The 23392-nt window shown below is 32.0% G+C and overlaps 2 protein-coding genes and 2 pseudogenes across 2 annotated transcripts; 3 read left to right on the forward strand and 1 right to left on the reverse strand.

Moving 5' to 3' along the window:
* Window positions 1-2038: 2038 nt before the first annotated feature.
* LOC145640148 (non-specific lipid transfer protein GPI-anchored 1-like) lies at window positions 2039-4762 on the reverse strand. The gene is made up of 2 exons (XM_081691458.1): window positions 4262-4762; window positions 2039-2506 (listed from the first exon to the last, which is right to left on the reverse strand). The coding sequence occupies exons 1-2, from the start codon at window positions 4620-4622 to the stop codon at window positions 2283-2285; spliced, it is 585 nt and encodes a 194-aa protein (XP_081547584.1). The 5' UTR covers window positions 4623-4762; the 3' UTR covers window positions 2039-2282.
* Window positions 4763-9497: 4735 nt separating this feature from the next.
* Window positions 9498-10538, forward strand: LOC145632077 (arabinogalactan O-methyltransferase 2-like). The gene has a single exon (XM_081684385.1). It carries the CDS (start codon window positions 9603-9605, stop codon window positions 10461-10463), a length of 861 nt encoding a protein of 286 aa, XP_081540511.1. The 5' UTR covers window positions 9498-9602; the 3' UTR covers window positions 10464-10538.
* A 1461-nt stretch (window positions 10539-11999) lies between these two features.
* Window positions 12000-13012, forward strand: LOC145632151 (arabinogalactan O-methyltransferase 1 pseudogene; annotated as a pseudogene).
* Window positions 13013-21684: 8672 nt separating this feature from the next.
* Window positions 21685-23080, forward strand: LOC145640157 (arabinogalactan O-methyltransferase 1 pseudogene; annotated as a pseudogene).
* The last annotated feature ends 312 nt before the right edge of the window (window positions 23081-23392 follow it).

Consider the following 23392-nt stretch of genomic DNA (forward strand, 5'->3'; position numbering starts at 1 on the left):
TTGAAGATCTAGGGTTTTATAATTTCTACAAGAATCCATAGGACCACATGAGTATTTTCACTCAAACGACTACACATCAGTGGATTTCAAGCTGAATCAGTGTGAACTCACAGATTGTATTGCTTCAGATGAAGTTTTTTATTTTATTTTATTTTATTTTATTAAGACGATTGTAAATCAAATCTACGATGTATTTAGTTTTAAGGTGTGTACTTATGTTAGAATTCTTGATTTTTTAGGAATTATATGTAAGTGCCGTTTGGCTATATTTTATTAATGATATCCCTTTTATTCTTGTAAAAACAAAAATCATTGAAAGATGGTTTAATGCAATTTACAATCAATGAATCAAAGAATCCTTTTCTTGATTTGCCCATAGCATACTATGTAAGCTATCTCGCACCCCAAAACAAGTCAATTATTTTACCTTGTAAATCATGTTAACAGCAAGTTGAGGAGCAAATTTGTTTACACTATTTAGGCCCTGTTCTTTTGAGCTTCTGGGCAGAGCAGAGAAGATTTCAACAGGGCAAAGCAGAGCAGATTTTAGCAGAGCAGATTTCAGCCGAGCCGAGCAGAGCAGAGCATAGCAGATTTTATTATTATTATTATTATTATTATTACTACTACTAATACTACTATTATTATTATTATTATTAAATATTAATTATTATTATTATTATTTTATTATTATTATTATTATTATTACTATTAGTATAATTACTATTATTATTACTATTATTATTATTATTATTATTATTAAATATTAATAATTAATTATTATTATTATCTTTATTTTTTATTAAATATCAATAATTAATTATTGTTATTATTATTATTAAGTATTAATTATTATTATTATTAAATATTAATTATTTATTATTATAAAATATTAATTATTTATTATTATTATTATAAAATATTAATTATTATTATAAAATATTAATTATTTATTATTATTATTATTATTAATTATTTATTATTATTATTAAATATTAATTATTATTATAATAATTTAATATTAAGTATTAATTTTAAGTAGAGCAGAGCAGATTTCAGCAGAGCAGAGCAGAGCAAAGCAGCTCTAAAGAACGGGGCCTTAGTTAGATTTGTATGGGTATAAGAAAATTATATAATACAGACTATAGAAAGGATTACATGGGTTATTATTAAGTTAAAATTTGAATTTAATTAATGAATTTAAATGTGACTGTTTCAAATTTAATTTCGTACCGGTGGTTCAAGCTGGGGATTAGATGGGTCTGTCTAAAATACCTATATAGGCAGCACACAACACTATCCTCGGGGTGCTCGAGGAACCCTATCTGAAGCTTAAATTAGCTAGTGTTTTTTAAAGAGAGAAAGATTACTTGAGAAAATGATAAACTCAGAGTATCTAACCCCCTCTTTGTTGTACTTGGTGTACTATTTATAGGTATACATTCTTTATGTAATCATAGAAGAGTAATGTATTGAAAATTATAAATGCATTTGGGTGCACCTAAAGTTAGAAGCAAGTAGTATGCAACAAATAAAACAGTACGAAGTATGTTTTTGCACATTTGATATTCTTCACTCATTAGAAAAAGTGGAAACCTGGAGTTATCGACTAATATAAATTTGTGATAGTGATAATTAATAACTTTTTTTACCTCTAAAACATTTTCTTCCAATTGTCAATATAAATCGAGTTGGTGATTGGTTAGTTAATTATGGGGTAATGTCCAATAAAAAAAAAATTATTATTCATTTTTGAGGTGAAGGATTTTCAAGACGTTTTATTGGAGGACTTTAGGAGTGTTTCTAGGTCTGGGATGGTATCAAATAATGCAACATGATTGTTAGATGGTGCTTAGATATAGTACTTAATGAGTTGTTTGTTCTTTTTCTTAGTTTGTTTGTTTATACTTTTTTTTTGGAGCTTAATTATTGGTCAATACTTCTAGGTTGGACCGATAAACATTAGATAGGGACCATATGAAGGACATGGTATAAAACAATTTTTTTGTCAACAAAAACATACACATTACACACAGTATAATGCGGTAAGGGAATAAATTGGCATTACTAGTAGTGGAATTTTGAATAGTTCAAATTACAATATCAATGACTAGAAATATACCGAGTTCCTACCAGAAAAAGTACTTGAAATTTTAAAACAACAGTAAATTTCCGAAACTACAACAATTTGAGTGAGAGTTTCTTTTTTTTGGGGGAATTATCTCTCACTATCTCTTTTTTAACTCATGATCATACTTAGAGTACAAGAAAAACAAGAGCTTTTACACCAAAGTTGGCATAGGTAGAGTGCAGAGAATAGCAGACACGATCACCGCCACGAGAAAGCTGCTCAATACACCATTACCATGCTTAATTCCACTTGCATTACTCCCTTGTAAAATGCCTGTTGATGACGATGAAGACGAGGGTGTTCCGGGCGGTGAGGATGTCCCGTTTTTCAAGAAAATGGAAGCTGCCGGAGAGCTCGGAGATATTCCAAGAAGCTCTACACAAGCATTCACCCCGTATTGATAGATTAGTCATTTGTAGCTGGTTACAAACTTACAAGTTACGTGTAGCCATTGACCCCATTGTAACACATAACACGTAATTCATGTTACAAAAAAAGTTCCAATAAGCCAATAAGGCAATAACTGTATATTGCACCAATTAATTATATCCCGTCAAAAACAAAAATAATAATATTCGAACTTATGTAGAAATTTATAAGTCTTAAGGATCCATAACACGGTAAAAAGTGATAAATGTCGTACATGTATATATATTGCTAGTTAGTCACTATAAAGCTACGTATTTATTTTTTTTTTTTTTTTTTTTTTTTTTTTTTTTTTTTTTTTTTTTTTAACACGATAAGAGTGACAAATATAGTACATATACATATAGCTAGCTAGTCCCTATATTGGTACGTTTTCACCAAAACTATATCTGTACGTCTTTAGCTTACGCAACTCTGAAGGCACATTAATTTGTGACAAAATCCAAGGTTGAAGGTTAGTGATGATACGTCAAGGGCAATGCAATAAATATGGATGGGTATGAATTGAATTGATGAGGTACGGACTATCAATTAAAGATGGCCGATTCATTTATTTTAGTGTCAATTGAGGTAGTTGGAAAGTTACGTGAAGAAAATTTTTTATGTTCATTTTTGTCACTTGCATATTTGAAATTCATTTCCTACCCAAATTACAAAAGAGAAAATTTAAGTAAAATTGAAAATGTTTTACGACCATTATTAGGACCGTAAAAATAATTTAATTTTACAACCATCATTGATGTAAAAAAGAAAAATAAATACTAATAATTAAAAAAATAAAATAAAAATCGAAGCTAGAGTCTATCTTATACTAAAACTTATGTACTATTTTCGTGTAGGTTTATATTTTTGTTACAAACTTTTTCAAGGGGAAGTCTTCTACGAGTTCTATTTTTAGCTAAGGAAATTAACTCAAGTAGAGATGTGTAGTTGAGGTGCTTGGAATTGGTGCCCCGAAATAAATTTCACATATGGATTTAATTAAGGAAAATGATAAACATAGCCCTAGAGGCTAATGGATTTCACTCTCAACACTTTAATCAACCAATAACATTTTTTTTTTTTTTACTAAAAATAACATGATGTTTTTTTTTTAATCAACCAATAACATGATGTTATAACAATATACTTTTGTCAAAATTTACTCTAGCAAAAAAAATAAATATGCCTGATTTTATAGTTATACAACTAATTAACTCAATCATCCGCTATCTTTAATGAAAGGATAACTTTATCTTTGAAAAAAAAAAAAAAAAAAAAAACCCACCTAAATAATTATCTCATTTTTCAATATTAATGTATTAGGAAAATTATATACAGAGTATATTGCAAAGTATGTGACAATTAAATACAAACACATGAAATGTTTGATCACTCCAGGCCATTAGTAGTTTGCTCACAACAACATACAATCAATAAGTTAATAACAAAATCACTATGAGAATAATTGACATCAAGATTAATCAATGATTAACCATTCAATAAGAAACTCCATATACAATTATGACCAATCCAAATAATTAATCATCTTAGCTTAAAAACAAACAAATCACCCAGAACTGAACCCCAAATCCGGATTAACCCAAATGGTGAACCAACAAATCAAACACCGATTAGATCCAAACAATTAACTAGCAAACTAATTAACACATAAAGAGTAATATAATATAATTAAAATAATTAAAGAGTAAGATAGAGACTAACTAGGGCAATTGGAAGCACTAGCATTAGCAAGATGACAAGCAGAAGGAAGTTCCAAGAGTTTTCCTTCTTGAATCCCAAGACTCTTAATTTGATCAGTACCATTATGTGCTTGTCCTATAAAGAAGCACAAGCACACTGGCTGCTTCTCCTTCATACTACTCACCGATGTGCAACACTCTTTCGTAGGCTCCGAAGTACCGCCTTTCGCGTAGTTTAAGCAGCTTATCAACTGCTGAATAGCGCCACCACATTGTTGTGTCAACGACGCCGTTACCATTGAAGGTTTCATTATGCCTATGCATAGTGTTGCAATGATCAAGAGTAGCTTTAACTTTTTTAGGTTAAGGATTTGGGAAGCCATGATTTTTGTATGGAGTTATATTATAGTTTGACTAGCTAAGAAAAATAATGTTTGTTTGAGGTGAGTATAGTAGTACTTATAAGAAAAAGAGGTTGAGAATGAATTTGAGGGTTTCAAAGTGGTGGTGTAAAGATTGTGAAGGTGTATGATTTATGGCTTGTTTTATGGTTGTATGTTAATCGGTGTCATTTATTGTTTGTAATAAAATATTGACAGGATATGATTTAAATGAAGTCAATGCGTTGTATATTCAATTAAATAAAGTTTTAATCTTTTCGACTCAATGAAAAAGAAAATTAAGCAACATTTCGATATTAATTCATAGGAACCAATCTCACAATTTAGATTTTGTAAACTTAATAACTCTAATTTTATTAATGAAAATAATGATGTTTACAGGGATATATACAATTCCACGCGATAAACAAAACTAAAAGATAAAAATAAACTCTAAAGTTATCCCTTATTATACTTATTAAAAGATAAAAAATTCATATTTTTCTTAAACTAATCTAACTTGCACTACGAACTAATCATGGAAACAAACACTAATTCTGTTAACCATGCATAACTTTTGGTTTGACGCCACTCAATCTCACATGTAATAGACGACTTAAACAAAAATTAAAGAAAGTAGTTAAAATAATCGACTCGAACAAAAATGAAAGGAAGCAACTAAAATTTCTATCTTGATCTTAATCTGCGTCAATAGTATGAGTATATTATTTAATAAATTATTTAAATCTTTGTTAGAAAAACAACTCACATATTAGTTGGGAATAATTAATTATTCCACTACATTTATTAAAATCAGGGTTGGTTTTGAGCATGTGCAGGGTGATCGATCACACTTAAGTGAAACTACTGTAAAAAAGTCCCCGATTCTTGAATTTAGTAATATATTTATCCTAAAAAAAAATTATTTTAAGGCCCAATTTAACAAAATTGCACCGGGACACTTAAAGTGTTAGCATTTGTAGCCCCGCCTCTAATTAAAATGTCACAAAGGATAACTCTTTAATTAAGATAAAAATACTAATGAATTATTATGTGATCAAACTCTTCTGATGTGATCGAGTTTTGTGTTTAGTCTAATGATGGTGATTTATCATTATACATTGTACTCATAATGCAATTATGCAAAACACACTTGTAATTTTGAGATATTTTTGTGTATATGTTACCTGTATAATTTATTGTTGAGCTTAGCTTGCATCTTTCACTACAAAGTATTTAAGTTTCAACTATTCTAGATGTTGTTGACTAAGTCAAATGAAGTACTACTAGAGATGTATGATCGAGTACATCCCCAACGATATGTTTTGCACTTTGTGCATTTATAACTATAACTAGCTAGAGACCTAGAGTACTTCTAATTTAACTCAACTAGTTTTTTTATTTTTATTTATTTATTTTTTTTAGGGCAAATTATTTCCTCCTAGCAAACTCATCGTTTTAGTTTTCATTTTAATCCAATAAAATATTCTAGTCGTACATATTTCTGTAAAAATATTAGTTCAATTCAAACAACATTTGTTGAGAGAGTTTTCCTCGGTTCCAATCAGAGCACATCACGTGGGTACCGAGTAATAGTTGGCATGAATGTATAGTGTGGGGGGGGGGGGGGGGGGGACTTTCATAAATGTTGAGGACAGTATGTAGGAAGTAGTTGAGGATATATATAATTTGAGAGTTAAGACAAAACCTTAATAAATAAGGTACGTACCTTGCCAACTTCAAACTTCATCAATTTCAATCCAATTACGCATACCCATCAACGGCTAGTCGGCAATAATACCTAGTTGATATATCATTATATCATATTCATATATATATATACACATCTTACCATTATGAATTTATTATATTTCATAGAATAAATAAAATAGAAAAAAGTGGAATGCCAGTTGCTTGATATGTCTATTTCCACATGCATTTTTCAGATTTATTAGTCATCAATTTCTAGTTGTTCGATTGTAAATTATTTCAGCTTCAGTATGATCATAATTGAGTTATGTTTTAGTATTTTTGTTGTATGAAGGGTGGTTCATTAGATGAGAAGCGGGGAAGATGGGAGGTTGTTGTATTAATTCAGGGAGTACTTTATACCCCTTCTGTTTTTTACTAACCCGCCTTAAAATATTTATCTCATTTTGATATTTACAAAGCTTATTTACCCCTTTATTGTATAATAACTAACACAATTAAATTTTGTACACATGTGGTGATGTGGATGCAATGACTCCACCTAAATTTTACTAGATTAAATATCATTAATAACAAAATTTAAAAGTTTTATTATGAAACTTTACTTTAATATATATCTAGCAACCTATATTATGATAAAATATGTATTCATTACGTTTATAAGAAACTATAGTTAGAGTTGAAAAATAAATATTGAAAAAAGGGTCAAAAGTGTCAGCAGGGGTTGGGGGAGTATGTTTTTGAATTGGATCTCACATCCAAACAATCAATTGCTCCGTATATACCAAACTAAGCTTGGTCTAGTGAAAAGGAAAGTTAATTCTCACTAGCGACACTTTAAGGAGTGAGATTCCCTTACCTTTAGCCCACTAAACTCGGGCTAGATTGACCAGTGAGAGGTCTCCGACCTAATAAGACCCTTCATCTTACCTAAAAAAAACTCTGTTTATACTTGCTTGGGTCATGTAGAATTTGAATTGGAATAGTTAGTTTTGAGTAACCAATGTTTTAGATTCAATTGGGTTGGTCATGATCAATTTCAGTTCGGATTAACTTTTGATCCACTAACTTTCTTGGCACATATGACTAACGATTAACAAGTAGCTCACATAAAGCCCAAAATATGTTTTACAAGCCCAATTTCTAATCAATCAACAAATTAGACAATGTAGTTATGGAGTTGCATGGCTTCATCAAATTAAAGTGGACACATAACACATTTCACAACCCAAAAGAATCACCAAGGCTTTATTCCTAAAATATGATAACGAGAGCCAACATACATACACACACACACCATATAACCTAGATGTGCTCGGAAATGGAATATTTTTGGCTCATCTCGTCTTAATTAGATTTGAATTTGATAAGTTCATAAAAAAAAAAAAAAAAAAATAAAATAAAAAACAGGCAAAGTAGAATATGTAAATATTGTCAAAAGTCAAAACATATTAACTATAAAAAGAGCATAAGAAGTATTTGTTCTAAGATTTAATATGGTCAAGATCAGTATAGACTAACAAGTAGCCCACATTCGGCCCAGAATATTTTCCACAAGCCTTAATCCAGCCAATCGTAAAGTAGAAGTCCATCAACAAATGAAACAATGAACTGCATTAAAGCAGCCCATATTTGGCGGCCCAAAACGATGGCACGCAAAAACCTAGGCTATCTCAAACTTTAAAATACACTTACACAAAAAAAAAAAAAAAAAAAAAAAAAAAAAAAAAAAAAAAAAAAAAAAAAAATTCACAGGTCAACAGTACAACACCACCCTTACCCCGGAAAAAGGAAAAAAAAAAAAAAACCCTTACACGCTTGGATATAAGAGTTTGTCGAGAACATCTAAAACAACTAGTGGTGTCGTGGTTTTACCTTCATGCTTGAATAAGAGTATGGGATAATTAAGCTCATCTTGTCTCAATTAAATTTGAACTAGTAATTGGCTCGGGTAATGCCTCGAGTCATTATAAATTTGTATTTTTTGATAAAAAAACTAAATTTAAAAGGTTAGTGTTCAACAATTTTTATAAGTAAACAAAAATAAAATAATAATTTATATAAAAGTTACGAAGTACTCCGTATTTTGTATTTGGTATTAAATCTGTAGAAATTTAGTAGCATCCAAAGAATCAACAATCATTAGCATGTGATTAATGTCTTAATATACAATTATTAGGAGTTACATTCTATGGAAAAATTAAGTGCAAAGGTTATACATATAAAGAGTTTTAGGATAAATAAATGATGACACATAAGGTGTCACATATTGCTTATGTGACGCCAAGTCACATGGAAGGAACGGTGACACATGACAATAACATGTTGTCCCATTAAGTTTTAATAATATTATAGATTTGAGGAAAGTCTCAACCATTTTGAGAGTCTAATATCACATGTGTAGCTAATGATACACTCAATTTGACTTTGAACATTGTAACCATGTAATGATATAAGAATTAGTTATCTAACCAAGCTCATAATCCACTATTATTCTTGCCTAATTAAAAGTTTGAAATCTATCAAATCTTGTAATTTCAACTTTTTTTTTTTCAAGTTTCAACATCTCTATGATTTCATTTTCTTGTCTTATCCTTTGACATTTTCCATGTAAATCACTTTTTTATTTCTATTGTAAGAATTTTAAATAAACCAACTAGACTTTTATAATATAAAGATGGGGACATAAGCCTTACAACTATGTAAGTCGAAACACATTTATCGACATAAACCCACCTCTTCCTATATTTGAATATTAGGATAATAATATCTTTATTGAAATATTCTTTTATTGGCCAATCAAAAAAATCAGAGTAATTAATTATAAGATAATTAAACTCTCTCGAATCTTAAGCTCCTCGCACAATTTCACGTCTCTTACGTATTGGTCCCACTTCACCTATAATATAATGCATTTAATTTTTATAAATCACCAATTAAAGCGACAAATTATGTACAAGTTTGTTCTTCAAAACAATTAAACTTGTACGATAATTATTTATTTGCTAATCTAATTTATCACTAGCACTTGTCAACTTTTTATTACACATTGAAACTTATTATAAAAATCACCCAAAGACGTGCTCCAACGTGACACCCGATCAATCATTTCATGGTTTAGCATATAATAATTTAACATTAGCAATATTGTCAATTACTACTTGTCTATATCCATCCTCCTATTCTAGTATATGTTTATATAAAGCCTTACAATAGAAGGAAGTATAAAAGAGGGTCAAAAAACACACCAAAGTTGCATTATATACATCAAACATGATGAGGGCTCACAAGAGAGGCACCAATTATCTTGGTACCGATAGAACACGGCTACTTGCCCTAGGCACATTGTTCGGGTTCGTAGCGGGTGCACTACTAATGTCGGCCTTTGGGGGATCTGTAGGCAGGTGGTCATCTTATCGATATTCTTTCTCCTCAGTGTCCACCGCCACACCGGTACAACTGAAGGCGATCCTTCACTACGCGACTTCCAAGGTGGTCCCACAACAGTCCCTAAAGGAGGTTACAGAGTCATATAACGTACTCCAAACCCTAGGGTCATGCAACTTCCTAGTATTCGGGTTGGGCCACGACTCCCTCATGTGGGCCGCGCTTAACCCGAATGGGACCACCCTTTTTTTAGAAGAGTCCCCGGAATGGGTCACCTCCGTTTTAAAAGGCGCGCCATTTTTAAACGCCATAACGGTGTCGTACAAGACTCGGCTCCGAGAAGCCGATAAGCTACTAGAAACGTACCGGGAGGAGCCCGATTGCCGGCCCGAGAGGGCCTTCTTGAAGGGAAACCGGCATTGCAAGTTAGCCTTGGATAACCTACCAGAAGAAGTGTATGAAAGGGAGTGGGATGTGATCATGATCGACGCTCCTAGGGGATACTCCCCGGAACACCCCGGGCGGATGGCGGCGATATTCTCCGCAGCCGTGATGGCGCGTGAGAGGAAAGGAGTAGGTAATACACATGTTTTCTTACATGATGTTAACAGAAAAGTGGAAGAAACGTTTGCTAAAGAGTTTTTGTGCATGAAATATAAGGTTGGTAGTGTTGGAAGGTTGTGGCATTTTGAAATTCCACCGGTTACAAATCATAATAACGCCGGTAGTATCAATAGTTTTTGTTAACCCCGTATAATATTTTATTATTATTATTATTATTAAGAAATTAAATATACTCAAATTATATAATTTTTTTTTTCATTTATATTTGGAATTTACTTGAATTTTCATTTTGAATATACAAGTACATCGTTGTTGCTATTATGGAGCACTACATTTTGAAAGTTCATCAACATCTCGTACGTGTCTAACTTAGATTTAATATATAACGAGTATTATATACATGTTGTCATCGTCTAATTGGAGCGGTGGATATTGAGATAAAATATAACTTGGTATCATTATTGCTGATATCATATCTTATTACTCCCTCCGTCCCTAAATTACATTCTTGTTTTCCTCTATTATGTGAGGAATAAATGCTAGAAATAGGAATATAATTTAGAGACGGATGGAGTATATATTTTTGATAAATTAAGACATTATGTTCACTACGAGTTAATAACTTTATCTTTGATATATACGTAACGAGTATTATTATTTGTATCGTTAATGTGTATGTAATGATTTCATGTACTCATATTATTACTTTCATCATTTTCTTTCTCATAACTCATTATCATTAGAAAATTAGAATAATTATTGTCTGTATTTGTTTTGGAGAAAAGTCTACAACATATGATTTTATTATATAGTTGATAGATCGTCACTTATACCTAGCTAATTAATTCTCTTAAAGAAAAGTCGTTTACAAGCTAAGCTTATTATTGTTACTCAATCATTAAAAAGATACATATAAAATACACGAAATTGTATTCGAATTGATTTATTGATTGGATAAGGCTGTCGTTATAAAATTCTTATTGTTGTTACCATTATTGAGCATGAGCATATATATGCAATGGCTTCAACATCTCCCTTCAAAGTAAAACGCGGTTGGGAATCAATCTAGTTTGAAAGATGTATAATCGTGGACGGTATTGTCACGAAGAATATATAGATTTTACGCTCGATTTCTATTCATATTACATTTATCGTATCACTTGACTAATTTTTTTCATCTTATAAATTCATTTTAATTTAAAATATTGACATAATACCATTTACTATCTTCGATCCAAATTACTCACAATTTTAAAATATTTTATATCTCACAAATAATACCTCAAAGTTACAAGTAATTTGAACCGGAGGTAATATTTAAATTATTTATTCATTCACACACTTGTTAAGTTGTTAAGTGAGTAATAATTAATATACTTGTAAATATCATAAATATTTTTATACTACTAAAGTTTTTGAACTTTTTCGAGATGCAAATTAAATAACTAATTTCTCACGCCCTTTTCATTCATCTCACTACGTATTACGCAAAGAAACCTCAAAGAAATGTGATATTACCTTTTTAACCTTTAATTGAACGTGCAATCTGATCAGATCACTTTCCTTACTTCCCAAATTTTCTATTGCTTACAATTTTAAAAAGGTAACACCTTTCTAAAACCTATGCACTAACATTAACAATATTTTTTAAGTCCTCTAGTACTATAGTACTATATATAACACCTTACTACATTACTCTAGACAACAACATCAAATACTAGTAATAATTTTAAGTAAACAAAATATGAAGGGTCACAAATCCAACCAGTCTGATCGGGCTCGGTTTATCGCCATCGGTGTGTTCTTAGGGTTCGTCTCGGGTGCACTCTTAATGTCGGCTTTTACGAGCCGATGGTCATCTAATCAGTATTCGCTGACCTCCATGCCCGTCCAAGGAAGGGCCATCCTTCACTACGCGACCTCAAAGATAATCCCACAACAAACCCTGGAGGAGGTTACAGAGTCATTTAACGTACTCCAAATTCTAAGTCCGTGTAACTTTCTCATATACGGGTTAGGTTATGATTCCCTGATGTGGGCCGGACTCAACCCAAATGGGACCACCCTCTTTTTAGAGGAGTCCCCTGAGTGGGTCACCACTGTACTAAAAGATGCACCGTTTTTGAATGCAAAAACGGTGCCATACAGAACACAACTTAGAGACGCGGATCAAATACTAAAAACATACAAAAAGAATCCAGATTGTCAATTCTCTAGGGCTTTCTTAAAGGGTAACCAAAACTGCCTTTTGGCCTTAGAGAACCTACCAGATGAGGTTTACCTACGAGAGTGGGACGTGATCATGGTCGACGCCCCAAGGGGGTACTCGCCGGAGCATCCAGGGAGGATGGCGGCGATATTCTCTGCAGCCGTGATGGCACGTGACCGGAAGCGGCCGGGGAATACACACGTGTTCTTGCATGATGTTGATAGACCAGTGGAGAAAAAGTTTGCTGAGGAATTTTTGTGTAGCAAGTATAGAGTTGGAGCTGTAGGAAGATTATGGCATTTTGAGATCCCACCATCTGCTCCTAATAATGAGGGTAAAACAAGTTTTTGTTAAAGATAGATCCAACAATCGAATTTCTTTTTTCTTCTTATTATTGTTGGTATGTGATCGTTACATATCATAGCGAGGTAAGGTTACGTATATTAATTATATCGTTGTCTAAAATAATTACATGTATCGAAACTTACACTTATTTATGAATACTATACAGATAAGAATTAAACTCTTGACCTCGTGTTTAATATATACTTTTTTTAATTTATTAAGTTTTCGTATTGATCATATTGGTTTAGTTTGTATTTATATTGATTTGGATCGTGTACATTTTGAGGTCGGTCAATGTACATATTATGAATCTTGTGACTATGCAATTTATGCTAGAAAAGTATAGATCGAGTTCTTTTCATAAATTGTGTCATAAGAATCAAACTCTTGACCTCAACTCCTATCCTATATATATGAGAGAATATTACTTCCAAATTTTAATATTTGGAACTTATGAATCATTTTTATTTTTATTTTTAACTTTTTTGTTTGAAACAATTTATTTTTGCATAAAGTATTCTGAGGTTAAAGAACATGCATAATGTGATTTTCATGATGTATACATATGAAAAGGATGTGCAACTAAAAGTTACACAAATGATCAATGTTATCGATGTTTGAGATAACATTTTTTGTTAGATTTACGTAGCACTCTCTCCGTCCTTTTATTTATTCGAGTCTCATTTTTAACATTTATTACTCACATGACAAAGAGAAATGAGACTCTAATAAAAGGACTGAGGGAGTATGAGACATGGTTAATGTTTTATGATATCGATTATATTCAGTGGCGGACCCACGTAGGAGCCCGGGGTAGCACGTGCCCCCCTCCAAAAAAAAAAAAAATCTGTAAAAACTTGCTAAGGCCTGCAATAGTATTAGTATAAAAATTTAATTTGTGTATTTGTTAACAATGAATGGCGCTGCTTTGATGGTGAGGCCGTAAGGGATACAAGTAAGAAGTTGATTATTTTGTGCGTCAGGGTACAATTAATTCAGGTTCATACACTCTCAATTCATAGAAATTCTTCCCATTTTCATAACAGTGTTTCCAATGTTCGTGTTTATCCATTAATATATACTTCATTCCTCCCTTTTCTTTATAGTTGCAATACACACTGTATCTTAAGAGAATAAGAGTATAATCAAGTGGGTCATGTGCTTTTAATAAAGGCAATAGTACAATTTTCACCATAAAAACCTTCTTTTTATAGTGTATTGCAACTATTGTTTCACATAATTATATACTCAATGTTTGATTGTATAGATAGAACATCTATATTAGTCAAAATTGTGTATTTTACACTACTTTTTTGTAAAATAAGTTAAAGTGGTTGGTTATGTAAATTTGGGATAGTAAATACTTAAAATGGGACACTATAAAAGATACCAAGGAAGTATACAACAAGACAACCTATTATATAAAACGGTAACTTACTTTGTTAAATTGTTTGTTGCATATATGTGACGCCCTAAATAGTGTATAAAGAGTATGAGTTTATACGTTACAGCTATGTAGTTTTTTTTTTTTTTTTTTTCTCTCTCGTATGTAGTGCACAGTGCGCCAGTGCTACCCCTACTTACAATTTCTGGATCCGCCACCGATTATATTTCGTAGCTAACATATTCTATTTAAACTATATTTCAATTGTTCAAATCGAGAGTAACGATCGAGTAAGCTAAGGTTGGTCCAAAGCTTAATTATCGTCACATGGAATGGGGACTCACAAAATTAAAGCATCCTTATTGGTCTAAGTTGACCTTGGAGTTTGTGAGATGTAGTAATTTAAGGCTAATACCAATAGACTTATATACCATTGCGTGATTTATCATTTTATCTAAATTGAAGCCTTTATATTCAACTAATACAAGTTAATTATTGTATGTTGTTATATGCGTCAAATATATTTAACTTATTATTATAAAATTAATACAATTAATGTAAAAATTGAAAATGGATAGATGTTTAATACTCCATTTATAAACAATGCATACATCACTAAATATTGAGGTTCGATCGATTAGTGTTGACATTGTAGCGTTTGTGTTGTTAACTTCAGATTAACAATTATTAAATCGTATTGTAGAAGCTTCTAGATCAAGTGTTTAATGATTATAAACAGAGTTGAGTTTTTTGAGAAGTTATGGCCATTGTATATACTAGTAGTATAGTTTCCAAAGCAATTAAATATAAAAGCTCCAAAAAAAAATCATCAATACATGTATTTAGGCAGGAATATAAGGATTATTTGAGCTTTTTTTCTTTTCTTTTCTTTTCTTTTTTTTTTTTATTATTTTTTTAAGTATTAGTTATATACTTGTTTTTTTTTTTTTTTTCTGTTATAAATGTTAATTTCAATTGGTTTGAGAATACATATACACCTTAACTTTGACATTTGTTACTGATAAAATGATGTAGGTTAATTGTCTATATGAACCAACTAACAACTTTCGTTCGTCTTTTACAAGTCAATGGATTGTAACAAAACCCAATAGTATTATAATGCTACATTTCTTTGATATAATAAATAAATAAAAAGGCACTATATTACACTAGCTAGGTTAATTATTATTTCCCCTAGCTTCTTTGTTTGTGTGAATCGATTACATGAGTAATTTTATTGAATACTACGTATATAATTAGAAAATCAAAGATAAGGTGTACAAATTTTTTTTGGAAAATTTGTCAAAAATAACACCACATTTGGCCGGTCTTCCGGTAATAGCACCACCTTTTGATTATTCCAGAATAACACCACCTTTCACATGTATTTGCCGAAAATGAAACAAAACCGGTTGGTAACCTGTTTTACAGGTTACCCGTGACACGTGTCACAATGTCATTGGTCAATTTTTTAATATAATTTTTTTTAAAAAAAAACCTAATTAATTAAATAACAAAGTTAAAATAATAATAATAAAAAAAAAACCACCACCTAGCCCCCGCTGCCCAGCCCCCACCCCCTACCCACCCTCGCCGCGCCCTTCCCCCTCCCCATCCTTGCCGCCGCCCTTCCCCCTCCCCATCCTTGCCGCCGATCAATCTCCCCTGCCTTCCCCCTCCCTCCACCCATTCCCCGTCCTTAAACAACCCACCACCGCTTTCCCGTCGTCATTTCTAGCCCCCTTCCCTTCCCAATTTTCGATGCCCCTACCCATCCCTTCTCCATTTTTTATACCCCCTCCCTTTCCCTTCCCAATTTCCGGCCCCTACCACCTTTCTCCTTCCCCGAAACCATGAACGAAACCGGGAAGGGCTCGAAATTGGGGACGATGAAGGGAGGGGGGGGGATTGAATCTGCTACGGGGAGGAGAGGTAGGGGCTGAAATCGGGAACGGGGAAGGGAGGAGCCCGAAATCGGAAACGGGGAAGGTGGATGGTCTTGGTGGGGGTGGTGGATGTCGGTGGGCAGAGGGGCTGGGAATGTGGGAAGGGGTTTAATTTTTTTTTTTTTTTTTTTTTTTTATGTTTTTTTTAAAAGTTTTTTCAAAATTAAAAATAAAAATAAATAAGTTAACCAATCAAACTAGAACACGTGTCTCAGGGTTACCTGTAAAATAGGTTACCGGTTTTTTGTTTCATTTTTGGCAAATACATGTGAAAGGTGGTGTTATTATGGAATAATCAAAAAGTGGTGCTATTACTGGAAGACCGGCCAAAGGTGGTGTTATTTTTGACAAATTTTTCAATATTTTTTTATAAACACAACTTAATTATTAAAGTGTTCATAGAAGGTGTGAATATATCATCGCTAAATGACCACAAACATAACGAAACCACTAATAATAACCATTCCATAATAGACTCATACTAAATTAGTTGCAACTTTTTACCCAATACTTGCGATGATGATTATTTCTTCTAACAAGATACAATAGTCAGTATACGAGATTTATTCTCTTGGACTTCCATAACTTTTTCTTATTATACCTAGTACGGAGTATTACCTTTATTTTATTAGTGCTGAAGATATACTAAGCAACTTTTACATAGTTAAACATTTTTTTGAATCTATTACATGTACTCCTCCTATACATTTTACCTTTTGTTTAATTAAATTTTAAAGTTAGGCATTACAGAATTAACCTAAATTAGTGGTAACATAATTTCATTAATTTGCACCGAAAAATATATTCTTGTCGCACTACTTTAGTACTTTTGTCCGTGGAATTGACAAAAAAAAAAATTAAGTGAATCTTATTTACTTTAATGCCACGTAGCATGTGGTCAGTAAACTGTACGGAACATAGTTTTTTGTCTTAAGTACAGTGCGGTAAAAATTGTACACTTGTCGTTATTTTACGCATTTGACGAAAAAGGAGACATCAAGCGTGAAAGTGGGTTGCACAATAATCAAAGAGATCTATAACAACCAATCACATTTCAACACTTGGTTACTAGCCAGTAGTCAACATTAAAGCCATTTAAATTCTTGAGATATTTGCTTAATTACTCCATATTATTTGAACTAGTTTCATGGTCATTTTATTAGACTTAAATGAATCCATAAGTAGCTTCTTATTGGATAAAGAGATAATTTGTACTACCAAGTATAAAATATTCTAAGATTAGCATTGTATTTTTCTAACCTCAAAAATCAACTAGAGAGTTTCAAACAAGTACTAGTAATAGTTTGTAATATTTCGTACTTCATATTACTTCATAATATACAGCGAAATACGGAGTACTATGTCTTATGTTAGTTAATACTTATAGTTGTATTTTCATAGGAATTGAAATCAACTAACTCTTTGTGTATTTTGTAACATATTCTTGTTTTTTGGTGACAACCTCTTTGTGTTGGTCTTGAAGCAATATAAACTTTTGAAATTTGAGCTACACCTTTGTTGACAATCTATTTTGTTATGACTCTATTGTCTTCTATATATATTTGACCTTATTTACATGTTTTTATGAAGTTTATACATATGCCCTTACATTACCAATTATATGCAAGCTACCGATGGAAAACAACTGTAAATAGAATGACACACATACATGTTGAGAAATAATTATCATATGTACATTATTAAAGAACCTTTAAGGCGATGAGAATAAGAAGAAGAAAGACATCTAACTAGCTCATAACTTTGAAGGAGTTATAACACCGCCTATTAAACATGCAACATACATACGTATTATTAGGTTAGACTTCTAGCTATTAAGCTTGTGTATATGTGGGATTGGGAAAATCTTCCTTTTGATATGCCTTGAATTAGCTCTTCTAAAGTTTAGTGGTTTTGAGTGAAGATTATATTATAATTAAGACCAATCATCTATTTAATAAAGTGACATGTCATTGATTTGTTCCACATGCATTAGAAAGCTAAGATAAGGAAATGACTTAATTATTTAACATGTATAAGTCTGACAATCTATTGCGTTTGTAACAGTCAGTTGCATTGTAAACTCTCAATCGATTTAAGTTTATTTTATGATGTATGTATTGTTCACCTTGGAAAAAGTTAAGGTTCTGTAAATATTGAGTTGATTATGTATAATAATGATAAGTAAAGTTTATGTGAAGTAAATGCAAAAAAAAAATGATCAACAGTCTAAATACGCCAAAATTTAGTAAACTCCCTACGTCAAATGAAATATTCTTATTAATATACTCCATATGATATTATTGTGATCGACATCTACATTCAATATAATAGTTAATTTTATTTCTTATTGTTCCGATATAAATTGTCGATAATGTGAAAGGGACTACCACATGTGAAAATGGAAGGATTGAAATAACACACACATAATGTCATGGACACTTTTCAATTCAAGGACGGAATTGGAATTTGGAAGATTAGAAGATCCTAACTTATGGAGAAGTTAGCCAAAAGAAAAGACAAATCAAATTATAACGCACATACATCTTAGACACTTAGACATCATTTTCTTATTTAAGTTGTCGTATGTACATGAACATGACCCAAATAACATGAACACGAAAATTCCTCTCCAATTAAAAATAAAAAGCTTACGCCATAAATTCCTTAACCTTCCTACACACTCATATAATATTCCAAGCAATCAACACCGCATTTTACAGATAACAGTCGATAGGTAGATATACATTCCACTTTTTACCAAGGTAGTGACCCAAATAACATGAAGTACTTGTCAAAAAATTAAATGAACGGGGCGTTTTGAATGTGGGAATGAGAGTTTGTGGATTAAAATGTGGAATAAAAATTGGGAATTAATTGTTGAGGAATAAATAACAATGTGACAATACTTTATTTGGATAGTGGATGAGAATATGTAGGAAATAAATAACAAAAAAACAAAATTATCCTTATTAACCTTTCTACTCCAATCTTTTCATTAATTATAAAAATGTCATTTTCTAACAATTTCATCTCCATCCATTTATTACCTACCCTCCCTAATTAATAAAATATTGGGAATTCACTCTATTTTTTTTATTTCCGATCTCATCTAACAAACAAGGATTTTTTTTTTAAAATTTTTTTTTTAAATTTTTTTTTGAGTTGGGATTAAAATTCCCAATCCACCCTTAATTCCCATGTACCAAACACCCTCCGAGTATATATAGTTAATTCCTACAACATATTCTGGCATGACAAGTGTCAATTTAATGAAATAGAAGCATGTAGGTAAAGAATTTTCTCATACGTAAACATATTTGATAGAGTACATAAATTAATTATGGGTTTCAACCATCAATAAAAACTTTTAATTTGGTTGGTCTTTTAACATTGTGTATCAAGAGTCAACATGACAAAAGGTCACACGGTTCAAATTAATTTTAGAGAGTCAATCATATTCAGTATAATTTAAGAGAGTCAATCATATTTGTTCCTTGATACGATGTATAATTTGTAATTAATTACATGCATCACTTTGACACTTTGTATTAGTATATTATTCAATTCGTATACTAATACGAAAGATTATATCCAAAAAAAAAAAAACCAAAAAAAAAACCAAATATCAAATGGTATTGTGATGATAAATAACATTTATCTAAATAATCTCCCTATTTTACAATGGAAATACGTAAATTAGTTTGTATTGACAAATGACTATTAGGTTTTTTTTTTTTTTTTTTTTTTTTTTTTTTTTTTTTTTTTTTTTTAACAAACAAAATGACTATTAGTTGATGAGTTAATAAAGGTAAAATGAATAACGGTAACACATACATTTTAGTTAAATTGTACTGTACTTTACTATTCAATAAAAGTAAGAGCTGAAAACAAATTGTAGGACATTTACTTAGTAAGTTTGAAATATAAAGTGTGACAAAGTTTACTAAAATAAATTAATAATTAAATTTTTTTTTTGCAAAAATGAAAGTAAAATCCTATCTCTCCAATTTCTTTCCATAATGGAATTTATGATACTATAAGTTGAATCCAATAAATGGTGCAGATTTATTTATATAAATTGTGCAGATTTATTTATATAAATAGTGCAGATTTGTCAAAAAAAAAAAAGACTGTTATAAATTAAATACTATATATAAATAATTACCTTTTTGCTATATTCAAATCTAATCCACTCTGATACTAGCTAGTTTTTAACATCTAATAATAATGAAGAAAATAATCCTCTCTGATACTATTATTAACAACTAATACTAGTTTTGGCATCTAATCCTCTCTGATACAATTGATTTAGTTATGTGTATTTTGTGATAATTAGATATCCAAATTACTAGCTAGTCAACACTACACAAATAACACATCATACTTCTTCAAAATAAATTACTAATAATAATACAATGTACTTCCTACATAACACTTGGCACGGAGTACCAATATAATTTATTTACATGTCTACCAGCAATGAAGTGGTGAGTTTGGATGGAAAGGATTTGACCATGAGTGAATGTTTTAAGTACCTAGGGTCGATCATCCAGAAGAATGGTGACATTGATCAAGACGTGACCCACAGGATTAAGTCAGGGTGGCTTAAATGGAGAGCGGCCACGGGAGTGTTATGCGACCGCAGCATTCCCTTAAAGTTGAAGGGAAAATTCTACAGGACTGCCATAAGACCAGTGTTGCTCTATGGTACAGAATGTTGGGCTTCTAAGAAAGAGCATATTAAAAAGATGGAGGTTACGGAAATGCGCATGTTAAGGTGGATGTGTGGAAACACTTTAAGAGATAGAATCAGAAATGAGGTTATTCGCAAGAAAGTAGGTGTGGCGGGCATTGTAGATAAATTAAGGGAAAATCGTCTGCGTTGGTTTGGACATGTAAGACGGAGACCCGAGGGTGCACCGGTGCGAAGAGTGGAAGAGTGGGACCATGGAGGGATTAAACGAGGAAGAGGGAGACCAAAGATGACTTGGTTGGAAGGAGTGAGGAAGGATATGAAGTGCATGGATTTACGTGAGGATGAAGTTTTGGATCGTAAGGGATGGAGGAGAAAGATTTATGTTGATGACTACACGGAATAATCAAATTTGGTTCATGTTAGCCGACCCCACTTTTGGGATTAAGGCTTTGATTGATTGATTGATTGATTGACATGTCTACCACACGCGCGCCTAAATCTCAAGGTTTACATTTGATCTTGATCACCATTTAAAGCCTTTGATTGATATAGAATTAACTTACACTACGCAATATTTTGATATCAAATGAACAAGTAGAAACTATGTAATCGTATTTTTTTTTGTACGAATGAAGAGATTATATTGCCACTAATTATAATCATTTATAATACGAGACAAACTCAAACGTACTCGCTCATACAATTATACAAGATTAAAGCAATGAATTATCAAAATAAATTAAGTTAGCACGAAATGGGACAAAAAAAAAGAGAGAAGAAAATACACGCAAATTAATTAGATTTTTCTTTTGGATAAGTCCCTTTCAAGTTTCAATATTATAAACACCAACGTAATTACATTAATTAATACGGAGTATTAGCAATAAATAATCGTACAATATTACTAAAATCTCGCAATACTTTTCTTTATTACAAACAAAAATAAAAAATTAAAAAAAAAAAATCACTTTTTCTTCTCTCTCTTATATATCCTCCTCCTCCATCACACCCCTACTTAAAGCCTTAAACACACACAGAGAGAGTGATACAGAGAAAATTCAGAGAGAGAGAAAAAAAAATAGTGGAAATGAAACCCGAAAACGACGTCGTCGGAACAACCACCGACAGACCGCGGCAAACCGTCGTCGTACTAATCAGTTTCTTCACCGGCGCATTTTTAATGTCGGCATTTCTAACCGTGGGCCACCGTGATTGGCCGTCGTACCTCCTATCTCTCCGGCCCAAGCCCATGATCTCCGGCCCAAGCCCAACAACTCCGATCCAACTTCAGACAATCCTCCACTACGCCACGTCAAAGGTGACCCCACAACAATCTCTCCAAGAAATCACTCAATCATTCAACGTTCTTAAATCTTGTAAATCTCCTTGTAATTTCCTTGTTTTTGGGCTGGGCTACGATTCCCTAATGTGGGCCTCGTTTAACCCGACTGGGCCCACTTTGTTTCTGGAAGAAACTCCTGAGTGGGTCACCACTGTTTTGAAAGACGCGCCGTGGTTAAACGCCAAAACGGTGTCGTATCGCACGCGACTTAAGGAGGCTGACCAGTTACTTGCGAGTTACCGGCACGTGCCTGAGTGTTTACCTGGAAGAGCCTATTTAAAGGGTAACCGGAAGTGCCGGTTAGCGTTGGAAAATTTACCGGATGAGGTGTATGAGAGAGAGTGGGATGTTATTATGGTCGACGCGCCTAGAGGGTATTTTGCGGACGCGCCAGGGAGGATGGCCGCGATTTATTCCGCGGCCATCATGGCACGTGCGAGGAAGCGCGTGGGGAATACGCACGTGTTCTTACATGATGTTGATAGGAAAGTTGAGAAGGAGTTTGCTAAGGAGTTTTTGTGTATGAAGTTTAAGGTTGGTGGTGTTGGGAGATTGTGGCATTTTGAGATACCTCCTAATAATAGCACTAGTAGCACCACATTTTGTGATTAGTATACAAATGTTATTTACCAATACATTATAAAATTTTATCTTGGTGTAGTAGGTATTGTTTTATAAACGACCTTATGATTAGTATAGAGGTAAGGTTGTGTATAACTGAATTGTTTATTTAGATGTATCGAGATGATATTGATATATGAGAGAAGTTGTGATAGTCATACTTGGACGGATGAGTTTTCTTAGATATTCGGTGATGTCCGGGTTGATTTATCATAGCCTCTTTCTTGAATAAAGTTTGAATCGTTATTGTTGTCATAGTTTTCAAATTTTAAAGTTGACATGACTAAACTTAAGTGGTGTTGGGAAATAATTATTGTACATTGGTTTTGATTGTTGCACTCGTCTTTGCAAAGGGATAGATTAGTCAAAGAATGCAAGTGTAGGAGAGCGTTAGTCACATTTTTTTAGTGTGGAAATCTTGTCCTAAAAATGTAGAGTGTTGTATCAAATGACCAAAATGATTTAATGTTGTAAAGACAGACTCCAAATCTAAAACTTTTTTTTTTTTTTTTTTTTTTTGTACAAGTAATGTTGAACTTACTTTAGATGAGTGGTGACTCTCTCGTATA

Source organism: Chenopodium album, chromosome 1, assembly GCF_948465745.1.
Source record: "Chenopodium album chromosome 1, dcCheAlbu1.1, whole genome shotgun sequence".
Taxonomy (NCBI): domain Eukaryota; kingdom Viridiplantae; phylum Streptophyta; class Magnoliopsida; order Caryophyllales; family Amaranthaceae; genus Chenopodium; species Chenopodium album.

Bases quoted from the DNA above. Each gene is read 5' to 3' on its own strand.
- LOC145640148 (XM_081691458.1), bottom strand. From the start codon at position 4,622: ATGGCTTCCCAAATCCTTAACCTAAAAAAGTTAAAGCTACTCTTGATC. The intron at 2,507-4,261 runs GTTAGTCTCTAT...ATGCTTGTGTAG, and splicing joins TAGTGCTTCCAATTGCCCTA to AGCTTCTTGGAATATCTCCG.
- LOC145632077 (XM_081684385.1), top strand. From the start codon at position 9,603: ATGATGAGGGCTCACAAGAGAGGCACCAATTATCTTGGTACCGATAGA.